This window comes from Lynx canadensis, chromosome B1 (assembly GCF_007474595.2).
Source record: "Lynx canadensis isolate LIC74 chromosome B1, mLynCan4.pri.v2, whole genome shotgun sequence".
NCBI classification, from domain to species: Eukaryota; Metazoa; Chordata; class Mammalia; order Carnivora; family Felidae; genus Lynx; species Lynx canadensis.
Window position 1 is genome coordinate 153,745,749 of NC_044306.2, and position 14,664 is coordinate 153,760,412.

General features: G+C 31.6%; 1 protein-coding gene across 1 annotated transcript in view; it reads left to right on the plus strand.

Annotated features, from left to right (window-relative positions):
- Positions 1-14,664, plus strand: part of TECRL (trans-2,3-enoyl-CoA reductase like) — a 97,745-nt gene that overhangs the window by 24,487 nt on the left and 58,594 nt on the right. Inside the window, exon 2 of the mRNA XM_030313783.1 lies at positions 1,955-2,006. Coding sequence (XP_030169643.1) covers positions 1,955-2,006 — 52 coding nt within the window. The remainder of the gene's footprint in view (positions 1-1,954; positions 2,007-14,664) is intronic.

The window sequence follows — 14,664 nt, forward strand, 5'->3', positions numbered from 1 at the left end:
ATTCCGAATTAAAAACCTTCTGTTTGGGGGACACCTGGTTGGCTCAATTGGTTGAGCCTCTGACTCTTGGTTTCAGATCAGGTTATGATCTCACAGTTTCCTGTGTTTGAGCCCAGATTCAGGCTTTGTGCTAGCACAGCCTGCTTGGGATTCTCTCTCTCTCTCTCTCTCTCTCTCTCTCTGTCCCTCCCCTGCTTACCCTGTCCCTGTCTTTCTCAAAATAAATAAATAAACTAAAAAAAAATCTGTTTCTATATGACTTTATACTTATAGCTTTATTTTTTATTTCAACAAAAGTGGCTTAAACTTTACTGTATGCTATCTGGTGCACTAAATGTTGAAACATAGACTAAAATAACACCGGGTCATTCTCTTCAAGGATGTGATTGTCGGAACAATCAGCCTGTAAACACAAGATCATATGCCTTCATAAAGTGATAGCAGAGCAACAACAAACTCTAATTGAGGAGCTATTGATCATGAAAATTATTTGTTTTTCCTTATTAGGCGGCCCTTGAAATGTGTGGTGGACAAGTATTAGTTACTCTAGAAAACAGTATGCGGATTTTAGGCATCCTTATCAGAGGAACCCAGGAAGCTGTGAGATAAAACAATGAACAATGTTAAAACAAAGCTCCATGTTTTATAAAATGTAATTCAAATATAAAAATTAAATTATCAAAATTAAAATGAAATATGATATATTCACGTGTATATTCATTGCCCTCTCTAAAAACTGGTTTACAAATATTTTCTATTATCTTCCAAGCAAAAGCAGTATTATAAAATATTTGAAATTTTCATACACACAGCTTCTGTAAGGGCTTTTGTTATATATAGCATATCCAAAATGGGGATTAATATCATCATTCAGTGATTAAATCTTAGAACTTTTTTATTTAGTGGATCATATACGTAGAAGAAATCAGAAAAAAAATTTCTATGAATAGTATAGGATACCATGGTTATAGGTGTATTAATCAGAGTGGATTATGGTAAAATAAATGCATTCCTTGTTATACATTTAATGTTTAATTAAATATTAAATATAATATAATGTTAATAAGAACTGCCTGGGGTATTATTATGGGCCACCCTTCATGCACTTTTATTTTTCACTTCACTTCTCAAAACAGCTATAAGATTTTAATGGAGCAATAAAACAAATCATTGACATAATATTCTATATGTGTTTTGAGAAAGGAAATATATTTTCTTATATGATCATGAATATGTCCTTTGCTGTAGACTTTGAAGTATTTTGGGTTTTTTTCATAAGGAACCAGATGCAGAGGGAAATTGGTTTGCAAGTTTGATGTGAACCAAGTCAGACAGTCAAAAAATGTGATGGCTTGAGGTGTTTAAATAGAACTCTCATCCTCATGAGTTTTGCAATTCTGATGAATCCAAATAATATATCTAACATGAATTTCGATGGACCTATAGCAATTTTGGTTGGGGTTTTAATAACATAACTAATGAGGGGGCTTGGGTAGGATTTTTTTTCTGATGATATGCTGAAATAAACATTTCCCTCTTTGCCCACATACATCAATTTCATATGCTGAAGCCCTCTGCTATATACCTTTTTACCTTCTATCTATCTTGTATATTTATCCATATTTTAATGGAGATTCTCATCAGTTTGGGAACCAGAAATTGAATATTATGGGCAGAGAAGATTAAAAAATATATTTTAGAGACAAACACTTGGATAAACTCATACAATACCACCATTATTGCTATGTACAAAAAAAAAATTAGGAAAAGGCATATTGACTCAATATTTCAAGGTTGTCAAAGCAGTAGTGACTAAAAAGCCAAACAAAACACACTAGTTATTTCATAATAATTTTACACTTTATTATTTTATGTTTGCTTCTCAAATATATAGCAAACAAATAGATCCTTTTTTTCTTACAATTCTTTCTATATGTTTTCTTTTTCTTTTCAGGTGATACAAACATCTACTATTCATGATGTTAAACAAAAATTCCACAAAGCATGTAAGTTTTATATATAATCTAGAATTTATGTTACAGTTTTCTCAATTTGGTTCAAATTTATCTGTAAAAATAAGTTCAATGTTATGATAGAAAGGGTGTATGGAAACCATAATTTTACATGAAATTCAGAAATAGTATGGTAAATACTTCTTGACTATAAATACTGCGTTTTCATATCTAACTCTCTTATCCACAATAGTTTTAGTTTTTCGCAAAATCATTTTCTCTTTTATATTTGAACATATTTATTAAAACAGAAAACATCCTATATATGAGAATTCTTAACTGATAAAAAGTATTTATATGTAAACAAAATACTGAACAAAAGTTTTACTGGGTGTGTTTATACTGGTCAAATCTATTCCACAAAGGAACTCTTTATACAATAAATTAAAATTATACTATTTAATTTTATTAATAGCTAAATTTACCTAATTAAAGGTTTCATTATTACTGGAAATATTTATATGAGGTTTGTTCAAATTCAGGTTTTATTTTTAAACCTTTCCAGTAAAGTTTACTCATAACTTAAACATAGTGAACATGTCTATAATTACTAGGAGGCACTTTTTATATACTCTAATTTTTTTTTTAAATTTTTTTTTTCAACGTTTATTTATTTTTGGGACAGAGAGAGACAGAGCATGAACAGGGGAGGGGCAGAGAGAGAGGGAGACACAGAATCGGAAACAGGCTCCAGGCTCTGAGCCATCAGCCCAGAGCCCGACGCGGGGCTCGAACTCACGGACCGCGAGATCGTGACCTGGCTGAAGTCGGACGCTTAACCGACTGCGCCACCCAGGCGCCCCTATATACTCTAATTTTAAAGCAGTTTTAGATTCATAGCAAAACTAAGCAGAAAATACAGAGTTCTTATATACCCTCAGGTGTCACACATGCACAGCCTCCCCCATCAACATTTCACATCAGAATAGGGTATTTGTTACAATCTGTGAGCCTACACTGACACCTCATTATTTCCCTAAGTCTGTAGTTTATATTAGAGTTCATCCTTCGTATTTTACACTGTGTGGTTTTTGCTAGTGAACATTTTCAATGTCTTGTATTTAGTTGAGCACTATTTCTTTTCTGAAAATATTCTTAAAGTTTACAATTTAATGCTTTAAGCTATTTAAAAATACCTTAGAGTAAAATAGGTAGAATTTTTAATAGGAATAGAAAGCATATACAGTATGGAATAGAATTATTTGAAATATGCTTAACCAGTTAAAAATTCAAGAAGGTAAGTTTTAATATTCACCACAAAGACATGTAAGGTTTGAGTATGCAGAAATAAGCCACAAAAGGATTATGGTAAGGAAAAGAGAACAGTGCAAAGTGCAAAGATTTGTCATGGAATTAATTTTCTAACTTGTAGCATGATAAAATTCCCTGTATATTTATGCTACTTCTAAATTATTGAAAAAATTCTCAAACTCCAAATTTGTGCCTTATCACCTACCATTATGTTAGCCATGTTATCCTGTTATTTACACAAGCATTTCTTTATTTATATATTAATGAATTTGTTTTGGGTTTTTCCTGTCTTCACATAAAATATAGATCTCAAACTAGTAATTGAACTTCCATCTTTGGAAATACTTAGACTAAACTTCTCTAATAAGGTGGTTTCAGAAAGTTTAGATTCTAGCAGTAAGTGAAAAGACACTTGAAAATGATGTTATTACTATAATGTAGAAAGTTGCAAGAAAAATGCTTGTATTTAAGTTAATAATAACAACATAATACATATATGATTTCTATTATTGTCTGGAAATGAAGAAAAGATTCAAAAGCTAATGCATGTGTAGAAGGAATGTGAAGTTATCTTGATTACTATTTTCTGATTCCTTTTATAATAGTCTATAATATATATAGACATAAATAACAGTTACTAGAAATGTTAAAATTTTTGAACCAGAAATTCTGTACTTACGTGGTCCAGAGCCTACTTCTAGTAATAAGTGAAGTTAAGTAGTTTATGAAAAATCTTAGAAATGTCCAGTATCAGAACTGGATAATTAAAAAATATGACAATAATGTGATTAGTTTTAATAGCTATATCAAGACTTGAGGATTTCTTGATGACTATTATTTTACTCGTTTTCCTAGGCATAGTTCTAATCTTTAACAACTTTATGTAAGCTGTGACTTTTTCACTTTTTAAAAATTACTGTTAATATCAAAAGTAGCCCATCACTTAAAAAAAATAATATTCAGTAATTTTGCATTTATTATATGTAGCCAACATGAAAAAATGCTCAACGTCACTAATTATGAAGGCAATGTAAATTATAACCACAATGTCATCACCTCATATCTCTCAGAATGGCTATTATCAAAAAGACAAGAAATAAAAAGTGTTGGTGAGGATTTAGGGTAAAGGGAACCCTCATGCCCTGTCGGTGGGAATGTAAACTGGTGTAGCAACTGTGGAAAATAATACGGAGGTTCTGTGAAAAATTAAAAATAGAAAAAATAGAAATACTCTATGATCCAATAATTCCACTTCTCTGTATTATCTAAATAAAAGTGCTAATTCAAAAAGATAAATGCACCCCTTTACACAGCATTATTTGTAATAGCCAAGATATGAGAGCATAAGTGTCCACCTAAGTATCCATCAGTAGATGATGGATAGAAAAGATATGCTACTCACATACACACTTACACACACACTTACACACACACTTACACACACACACACACTGAAATATTCCTCAGCCATTAAAAAAGAATATCCATTTGTAACAATGGTCTATTTATCTCTGGGTAGACCTAAAAAGAGTATTAAGCTAAGTGAAATAAGTCAGACAAAGACAAATACCATATGATTTCAGCATATGATTCACTTTAAAATCTAAAAACCTCGGGGCGCCTGGGTGGCTTGGTCGGTTGAGCGTCCGACTTTGGCTCAGGTCATGATCTCACCGTCCATGAGTTCGAGCCCCGCGTCGGGCTCTGTGCTGACAGCTCAGAGCCTGGAGCCTGTTTCAGATTCTGTGTCTCCCTCTCTCTCTGCCCCTCCCCTGTTCATGCTCTTTCTCTGTCTCAAAAATAAATAAACGTTAAAAAATTTAAAAAAAAATTATAAAAAAAAAATAAAATCTAAAAACCAAAACAAATGAACAAACACACCAAAACAGGAGACTCATAAATACAGAAAACAAACTGATGGTTGCCAGAGGGATGAACAAAATAGGCGAAAGAGATTAAGAGGTACAATCTTATATTTATGAAATAAATAAGACATGGGGATGTGGTATACAGCACAGGGAATAGTCAATAATATTGTAAAAACATTGTATGGTGACAGGTGGTAACTTTATATATTGTGATTATTTCATAATACATGTAATTATTGAGTCACTATGTTGTATACCTAAAGCTTATATAATATTATGTGTCAATCTTACTGAAATAAAAAAAAGAAATATAATATTCAAGCAATTTGCATTCATTATACTCTATTTCAAAAAAGTATTGGTCTTCAAGTTGTACAAAGCACAAAAACACAATTTTTGCTATATTACATTACAGAGAATTATCTGTTAGTCAATTAAATTGGACATTATGTTTAATATATTTACCAAATAATAAAAAGCAAGCAAAAAAGTGTTGCTAACACTAACAATTTTACAATGCTAAAAATGAAACAAAACAAAGTTATGTGTTGATTGCCTTAATATTTTATGTTTAACATATTTAAATTTTTTTGACGTTTATTTTCACAGACAAAGACAGAGTGTGAGTGGGGGCTGGGGGGGGTGTGGGGCAGAGAGAGGGAGACACAGAATCTGAAGCAGGCTCCAGGCTCTGAGCTGTCAGCACAGAGCCTGATGTGGGGCTTGAATCCATAAACCGTGAAATCATGACCTGAGCCGAAGACGGACGCTTACCCAACTGAGCCACTCAGGCACCCTTATTTAGCATATTTAAAACCCAATAACATTGAATACCTTATTTTCATAAATATATTCCAATAATAACAATCATATATATATATATGTGTGTGTGTATATATATATATATATATATATATATATAAAACTACAATTGTTAGATTTTTTTCAAACTTACTTCTTTACTTTCTGACACCGAATAAATTTTTTATTACAACACTTCTGATGGTGTTTATTTTTAGGCCCTGCAGTTATAATAGGAATTGCTAATCTTGTAAAGAAAAAACCAAACTCATCAGAGGAACTGGGTTTCCTGAGGGGAGAGTTCTCTTATATGTCTTTTATCTCTATTCTGTGTTCTCTTCGGTGTTTTGACTGATCTTGCTTTCTAGTCTCCCTATTATTTCTCTGACTTTGTGTCAACTTTACATTTTTCTTAGGTCTATTTTAAAATTTTCTTTACTGTGATTTTTTTGTCCTGTATATGACTATCTTTTCCTCTCCCAGGGTTTCTAATTTCTTAGTTCTGCTGTATTATAAGAGTCATGTTTTAGATTACCCTGGAGACAGTATGGCCCTCAGACTAGTGAAAGAAATATTGAATAGGGAGAAAATTACAATGCAAATATTAGCAGCAAGGTAAGAGGAAAAGAGGAATGGTTTCATGAAAAAGTGATTCTGATAAAACTTTCAATTACATATATGCACACACACAGTTATCTATTTCTTAATGCACAAAAATTCATGCAATGCCTCCGCTGCAATACTCCACTAGTCTTTCTTTACCTCCATACATTTCTTTACTCACATTTGTAATTATTGCTCTTGATTGTATCTTGAAGCCTCTCCTATAGAGTCTCAAATATCATGCTATATGTTGTGCTCCACTTACATATTTGAGACTCGTGCTCCACTTACTCTCATATTCTCACAAAGATTGTGTAGAAGAATTAAACCTTGTTGTTAAAGCTGAACTGAAAAATTAAGAATCATTCAAGGTCCAGGTGACACTCTGACTAAAACTATGTGAATATTTTCTAAGATTTCAAAGGATTAAAAAAAACCATCCATGTTAAAAACAAAACAAAACCCTATTACATAATCTGAGTAGCATTACCTTATTTCATGTTACTCAATTCAACAACTATTCCATGATTTCTTTATTTTAAGTTAAATTTAATTCTCTCTTGGGGTATAATATGACTTTATTAGAATAATTTTTAATATTTTATGTTCTAAAAAATAATAGAACTTACAAAAAGCCACAGCCAACTGTGTGTATACTAATGTAAATCTGTAATGATGTAATCCATATTGTAGATCTAATCAATTGACAAAGTATTTGCCAGAATGACAAGTAAATTCCAGTGGAAAAATTCTGCCTGAATGTTATAAGTTATTTTGTTATGCTTTATAATACTCAAAATTATTTAAGTTCCTGTAGTCTAGACCTCCATAGAAGTGAGATGTATGCAATAGTTATCATGGACAAAGCAGGAGATATATTAATAAAAATAATTTAAAGATTTGTCAAAGTAAAGGTCTAGTGAATACATTCTTTTGGAGCTGTATCATTACTTGTCTTAGGAAGGAAGCCAAGGAATCTAAACCAGAAATTAGAAAATACCATTGCCGTACAAAGTTGTATAAAGGTAGAATTTCATCTAAACAGCTTTTTTTTAAAGAAAAAAAATCTTTTTTTTCAAATTTTTAAAAACTTTTACTGATTTTGTAGTTAAAGGTGATTTGCAACCACAAGATAAGGTGCTCTGAAAGCTATTACAACATCATCCATAATCTCTAAAAAGAAACTAACCATCAACCACTTATTGTGAATGATGACTTCTATGATTGTTTGGTGGAGGTAAATACCATAATTACAATTAAGATGGATGAGACAAAAGCTCTCTAAAAATCTGATATACAAGGGAAGCCATTTTAGATTTCTTTTGAAGTCAATATGACTGTATACAAACTTTGTTTAAACAAAAAGCCTGATTTATGGCCCATCAAGCATCCATTGTCTACTTGCTTTGTAAATAAGTAGCCTAAAGGAAAACCATCTTGTCCTTAAGATAACAATCAGTCCTCTTACTCCCTGCATTCCTTGATGTTAACACTTGTGATTCCTGCCTATATGCTAATTTAAAAGCTTTTGAGCTTTTGCTAAAAAGTATGTAACTTTATAAAAATTCTTCCTTTTCTAGAACACTTTCTTCCCTGTGAAGAGCACGTTTCCCAGACCACTATTCTAACTTAGGGCAAATAAAGCTCTCTTTCTTATGTTTAGAGACTATAAAAAGTTCGTTCATTTTGTGTTGACACTGTTATGCCCAGAATTCATGATCCCCAAATACCGCCAGGGAGCCGAGTCCGATGTAAAAGCAAAAGAGCCTTTATTCGAGCTAGCTCCAGCTCAATCCCCTACCTGCATCGAGGCAGTGGTGAGATACCTGGGAGAGAGAGCGAGTTTCAAAAGGACAAAGGTTTTATTGGGGCCTAAGGGCAGTTGGTGAGGTAATGGCTGTGGCCTCAGCCAATTGGCTGGGGAAGGGTCTGAGTCCTGTTAGGCAAGTGAGTAGGCGGTTACTCAAAGGGAGGAGGCTGGTCACGGTGAAGGACACAGAACGAGATGGAGTTGGCCGGCGTAGGCCCGATCTTTCAGACACCAGTTTTAACATTGGGTGAGATATAAAATTCAGTGAATATCTGAAGAATATTGAATGTGATCCAATCTTTATGCAGTAACAAATCACATAACGTTCCCTAAATGTTTTTAACGTTACATCATAACTTGTATTTTCAAAGCTTATATCAAAGTTTGTACACAATTGACAAGAATAACCATGTAAAATTTTGATTCATGTGAGCATGTGTACAAATACTTGATGAATAGTTTCTTTCTAGATAATTCATCATAAATATTTTGGATTCTTATGTGAGACTAAAGTTTTAATACTTTTCTATTTTTTAAAAAAACTTCAAGTAGTAAATACTTTTTTAGTGTTTCTAGATCAGGTTTCTTTTGAAATTATCAAAATAAATTAGGATGTGTGATATTTTGTTTTATAATAAGAAATATATATTTGGTTTTCCTCCCAGTTTTTGGCACAGAGCCTCTATAACTGTCCCTTGATACTTAAAACCTCTATTTCTCCTTCAAATGAATGTCACTTTGTTAAATTTCATATTTTCTGTCAATGATTATAGCACCATTTATCGTTGTTCTTTGGACATTTGAATCCCTTTAAAAAAAATTGTTCATTAAGTTTAAATTTTCTCTTAGGCAGAGAATCCCTATTCTTTACCCCATGCTTGCTCATATCTCTTTATATCTTTAAATCTTTCTATCTTTAAAAAATTCTCTAGGGGCGCCTGGGTGGCTCAGTCAGTTAAGCCGACGACTTCGGCTGGGGTCATGATATCGCGGTCCTTGAGTTCAAGCCCCGCATCGGGCTCTGTGCTGACAGCTCAGAGCCTGGAGCCTGTTTCGGATTCTGCGTCTCTCTCTCTGACCCTCCCCTGTTCATGCTCTGTCTCTCTCTGTCTCAAAAATAAATAAACGTTAAAAAAAAATTTTTTTTTAAATATTCGCTAAATTATCAAGACATAAATGACTTTTTGTTCCATATGAGAATCCTTGATTTTTATACTCTCATTTTTAAGTTGAAATTATTATAGCTGATGTCACAGAGCTGTTGCTATCAAATATTGTGCTTTATAATATCTTTGGATGTCCTACTGTAGTTACCTTGCATTAACATTCATAATAAGAAAAATAAATATAGTTAACTTTTATGAAATAGTCACTTTGTTATGAATATCCTAAGATATTTCTGTGCAGCAAATATTTAAAAATATCACAGCAATTTTATGATCATCTTATAGTATTCTGATTTTCATTTTACAGATAAGTCTTTTTAAAAGATTAGATAACTTGCCTGTGGTCACATAGCTAATAAGTGGCAGAGCTGGAATTCAAACTCAGAAAATAGGGCTCTGTAACCTGTATTTGAACCACTAACCCCATCCATTGCCTCTTTTTTACTGAATCATGTTTTTAATTATTTTTTAGGCAGAAATTCGAATGATACTTCTTTATTTTACTTCAGAAATACTATTGTTAGTCCTCATTTGCAAAGAGGAACTAATTCAAGAGTTTGTTTTACAAATTATGTAATGAATAATATTGCTATAAGTCTAAGTATAGTTCACAATTGGCTATAAAAACTGAAATCTCTGGGTAATGTTACATGACACCATAAGATCGACTATGAAATTAAAAACAATGATTAATATGAGTAAGAAGAATGAATGCAAATATGGTTTGTAATTGCTAATGGAATTTTCTCCTGTGAGATTGATCTAAGAATTAGATCAATGATCTAAGAATTAGATCTAAAAGAAGTTTCTGAAAGAAAAATTAAGTCATTTTATCCATGACCTCTGTGTTATCTATTAGTTGACAATACCAAGTTTCAATGATGTTTATAATCCACTTGTCTCTGCAGTTCAGAGCCTGGGGAAGGAGGGGCAGGGGAAGAAGCAAGGGGAAGAAGCAAGGGCAGGGGAAGAAGCAAGAGAAAGAACAGTGGAATTAGCAGACCAATTGTAGTTTCAGCCACATGAAGGGATTTATTTGTGACAGTTGAAATGCATATAATTCTTTGCTGAAAGGCCAGGGAGATATAAACAATGCTAAACTTTGAAAGGTTCAAGGAGAATAACTCAAAACAAAGATAACACAGTAGAAGGATTTATGACACATCATATAGAATAATGAGTATTCTCTAGGCAATCTGAAGGAGCCTCCTGGACAAGGCTGTAGAATTCCCTGATCTCTCAATGAAAGAAGCTAGAAAAATGATAAATGTAACCAAGGGAAGAAGTGGCAGAATTTTTATCTTAAAAAAGCTCTCCACTCCTACCTCTATAAGTGGCTAACGTTCTTTTTCTAATAGTTTCTTCAGCAACAGAAATTATGAGCTTTATCAATAATTTAAATGAAGAAATGGAGTGATCTGGCAGATTATTCAGTCGAGTAACAGTCAATGTTGCATTTTGGGGAAGCTATGGGAATTAAGTGGCTATTTCACTTCTAGAAATCTAATCACCAAAGTCCAGTAAGACCCTTGGCCAGGGGGAGAAATACCACCATTGTTTTAATATTACATGTAGATTTCAAGATTGAGATAAGTTAATAAATTAATAAGTTAACATTGATGCTCTGGTCACTGAAGAACTTCTAACAAATTTGCCAAATGGCACACAAAAAATAGGTTATATGGACAAAAAAGGTCTTTCAGGTAACTGCATTCTTGATGAACCTCATACAAAATATTTCAGGAAAAGAATAAATTTTTATGAAATATATTTAACCCATTTAAAATTTAACAGGATTTTCAAAATATCTCCCCTTTATTTACCATACTGTATACATCATTTGACAATTTTATCCCACATATTGTTAATTTTCCTTCAGTAAAGAAAGAATTGTATAATTTGAAGCCAAATAATAACTTGGTAATTTAAAAAAAAAATTTGTTTCACAGAAAATGTTTTATAAGTTTCCACATGATTACCTCACAAAATAATAGTTTAAATTTTTTTGTATTTTCACTTTTAGCTTTAAGAAAAAATTTTTTTTACTACTTGAGTACCAAAAATTATTTCATTCAACTTAATTCAACAAATACTCATTAATAAATTTAAATGATCAGGTACTATGCTATACTACTAAAGATAATATTCATAGTGTAGCCATTGTCTAGTATGGTTTTTTGGCACACTAAAACACTATGTGTATGCACACAAACATATACACATACATACACAAATTGAATGACTTCCCAGAATTGATTAATGTTGAATTCATTAGTTAAAAATAATTAAAGTTTTATTTTACATTAATGTTAGTAAATGTTACTTTGTGTGTCCACACATGTTCTCTGGATTCTTAAAAGTAGTTGACAGGATATACCTTAACTTTCTTTCCTTTTAGTATATTTCAAAACAGTTTAACAACTTATATATGTTAATGGAGAGAAATGTCAGATCTTTAAAAAAACAAAAGTAATTCTGAAAGAAGATTGCTTCCCTAATCTTGAAATTTTAGAGAAATTGATGATTCATTTTCTGTTAAAGTGGCAGGTTGAGATTAAAAAAAAAAAAAAGAAACTAAAGAATGTATCATCTACCAATATATTAAGGGCTGCAAACATTTTGAGATAAAAATATTTTGAAAAGAAATATCTCAAGTCTATTCTATTATAGTGTATATAGGTACTATAAATCACAACGTGTAGTAATATATTGTTCAAAACATGGTTTTTAATGATACCTCGTTAATGTTTTCTATTATGAAATTCAACTAATGATATATAGAATAATATAATTTTGTTTTCTCTAACTGCCCGTGCTATATGTACCTCTCAATTTTTCTTTTTTTCTTTATTTTATTTTATTTTTTTTTTACTTAAGCCCATATTTTCTTTGTGGTTTCAATTCAAATCATAGTGTAAGCCACTGGCACATATCAATGTCCCAGGTGTTGAAAATAAACCTCTTCTTATTGTAACTACTTTAAAATACTCGTCAAATTTACATTGCTATATACTTAATATCATCAGAAACTCACATAAATGTTGAAAATTCAATTTACCTATGTGATGTATTACTGTTTGCAGAATCTTAGATCAAAGCGTTAGGAAGGGATGGCCATTTTGCCAGTCAAGGTTCATGTAATACAACTGTCATGACTAATACAATTCCTAAAGTGCATGAGGTATGATCCTGTCTGTAAACTGTTTTGTCTCTCATTATGGCACAACTTTTAAACCTGTGTATTGCTATGCAATGTCAGGGCTATATTGATTCATCTTTCATGACATGCTGATATTCCCAAAGCATGATATTATGAAATAGTTTTGTTGTATAATATGCAAACATCAAAATAGTTGGGTTAGCAATGTTGGAACTTGAGCAAGTGCCTACAATATAAATTCACCAAATATCAGAAGAGATAGATTATCTATAGCACATGATTGATTTCCAATTTATATTTGAATATGTGAGTGTGTGAAGAAATTTAAATTCAAAAGGAAACAGATATTGGGACAGTGAAATATCTGGACTGGTTAATATACTGTATAAGGGAATATTCTCAAAATGCGAAACCAGAAAGCACACACAGCACTAAAGCCACTGGTACAAAATCAAAGATCATCTTGCAAACTTTAATGCACAAGCAATGTTTTTTTTTTCTTTTTTTTCTTTTCCTTTATTTCTTCCTCTAAAAATTGTTTTGGCTAACCAAAAAAAAGTTGGTTAAATTGCAATCATTAGCAGGATTATAGATGAGTAATATAAAACAAGGGAATCTATGAATACATAGCTTACTCTTGTAGTATTAATCTCATTTCTGAGAAAATTTTCAGAAAGACATGGAATGCATCACAGTGGAATTTTATGTAAATGATCTAAAAACAAGCACATGAGCTTTTAAAATGGTTTATTAATGACACTTCATCATTACAAGGAAATGTCTAAAATGAGTTATTTGTGCTTATGTATTTTGTCACCTATCTAGCTGGTTTAAAAATATCTTTCACTTTTCAAATTTCATAAAATATGTCATATTCAAAGTTCCTCGGACCCTATTACAAATCCCTTGAAAATATAATCTCCATGTTAAATTCAGATGTGCTAAAATGTACCACAATGTTTTTATAATCCCAAAGATATTAATGTGCCAATTTCTCATTTTCATGTATTATTTTTTGTTTGATTTGTATGTACTTTGTTGGCAAAGCATCATATTCAATAAGTGAGATTATTTTAGCAAGATAACAATAGCTTCACTTTTTAATATAATAAAATAATAAACATACAAGATAAATTTCCAAAAATGCAAAATCTCACAAAGATTAAAGCATTAGCTTCCTAATATAAATGTTTTTAGTAAAGGCTAGAGATACTTTTCTATGCCTATATACACAATTTCACATATTTTTTTTTTATTTTTAAGTTTATTTATTTATTTTGTGAGGGAGAGGGAGCTTGAGAGAGGGCAGTAGCAGGGAGAGAGGGAGAGAGAATCTCAAGCAGGCTGCGTGCTGTCAGTACACAGCTCGACTCTGGGCTTGATCTCAAGAACCATAAGATCATGACCTGAGCTGAAATCAAGAGTCAGACACATAAATGACTGTGCCACCCAGGTGCCACCCCCCCCCCACAATTTCACATATCTTATACATTGGTCTCTAATAGCTTTTCCTATCAACATATTTTCTCAGTGTATTTTTGTGTAAATATATATTGACCTACATGATAAATATTACTGGAGATATACTTTTCTGTGGATGTGCAATACACATTTTCTGGATACACATTCTAATTGCTTCTATAATAAAGAAATATTATGCTTATTTATTCATCACTATTTGTTGAATGTTGAAAATATTTAGCAGACATTTAATATGTACCATGCATCAAGTTATTTATTGACCAGAATAATTCATGTTTGTAAAATTATTTAATTGTATTTGTAAGAATAATAGCAGGGAAAAAAATGCTGTTATAGAGAATAACCTCACTTCAAATCTTAACATGTATGTATTGCCAAATTTTCTCTCCTAATTTGTAGACTTAAAAGAGTACTTCAGAATTTTTCTTCCCTTTCCTAATTAGTACTGTATATTAACAAGTTAATAAGTTTTGATAATTGATGTATGGAAAAAAATAATTTAGCATTAGAT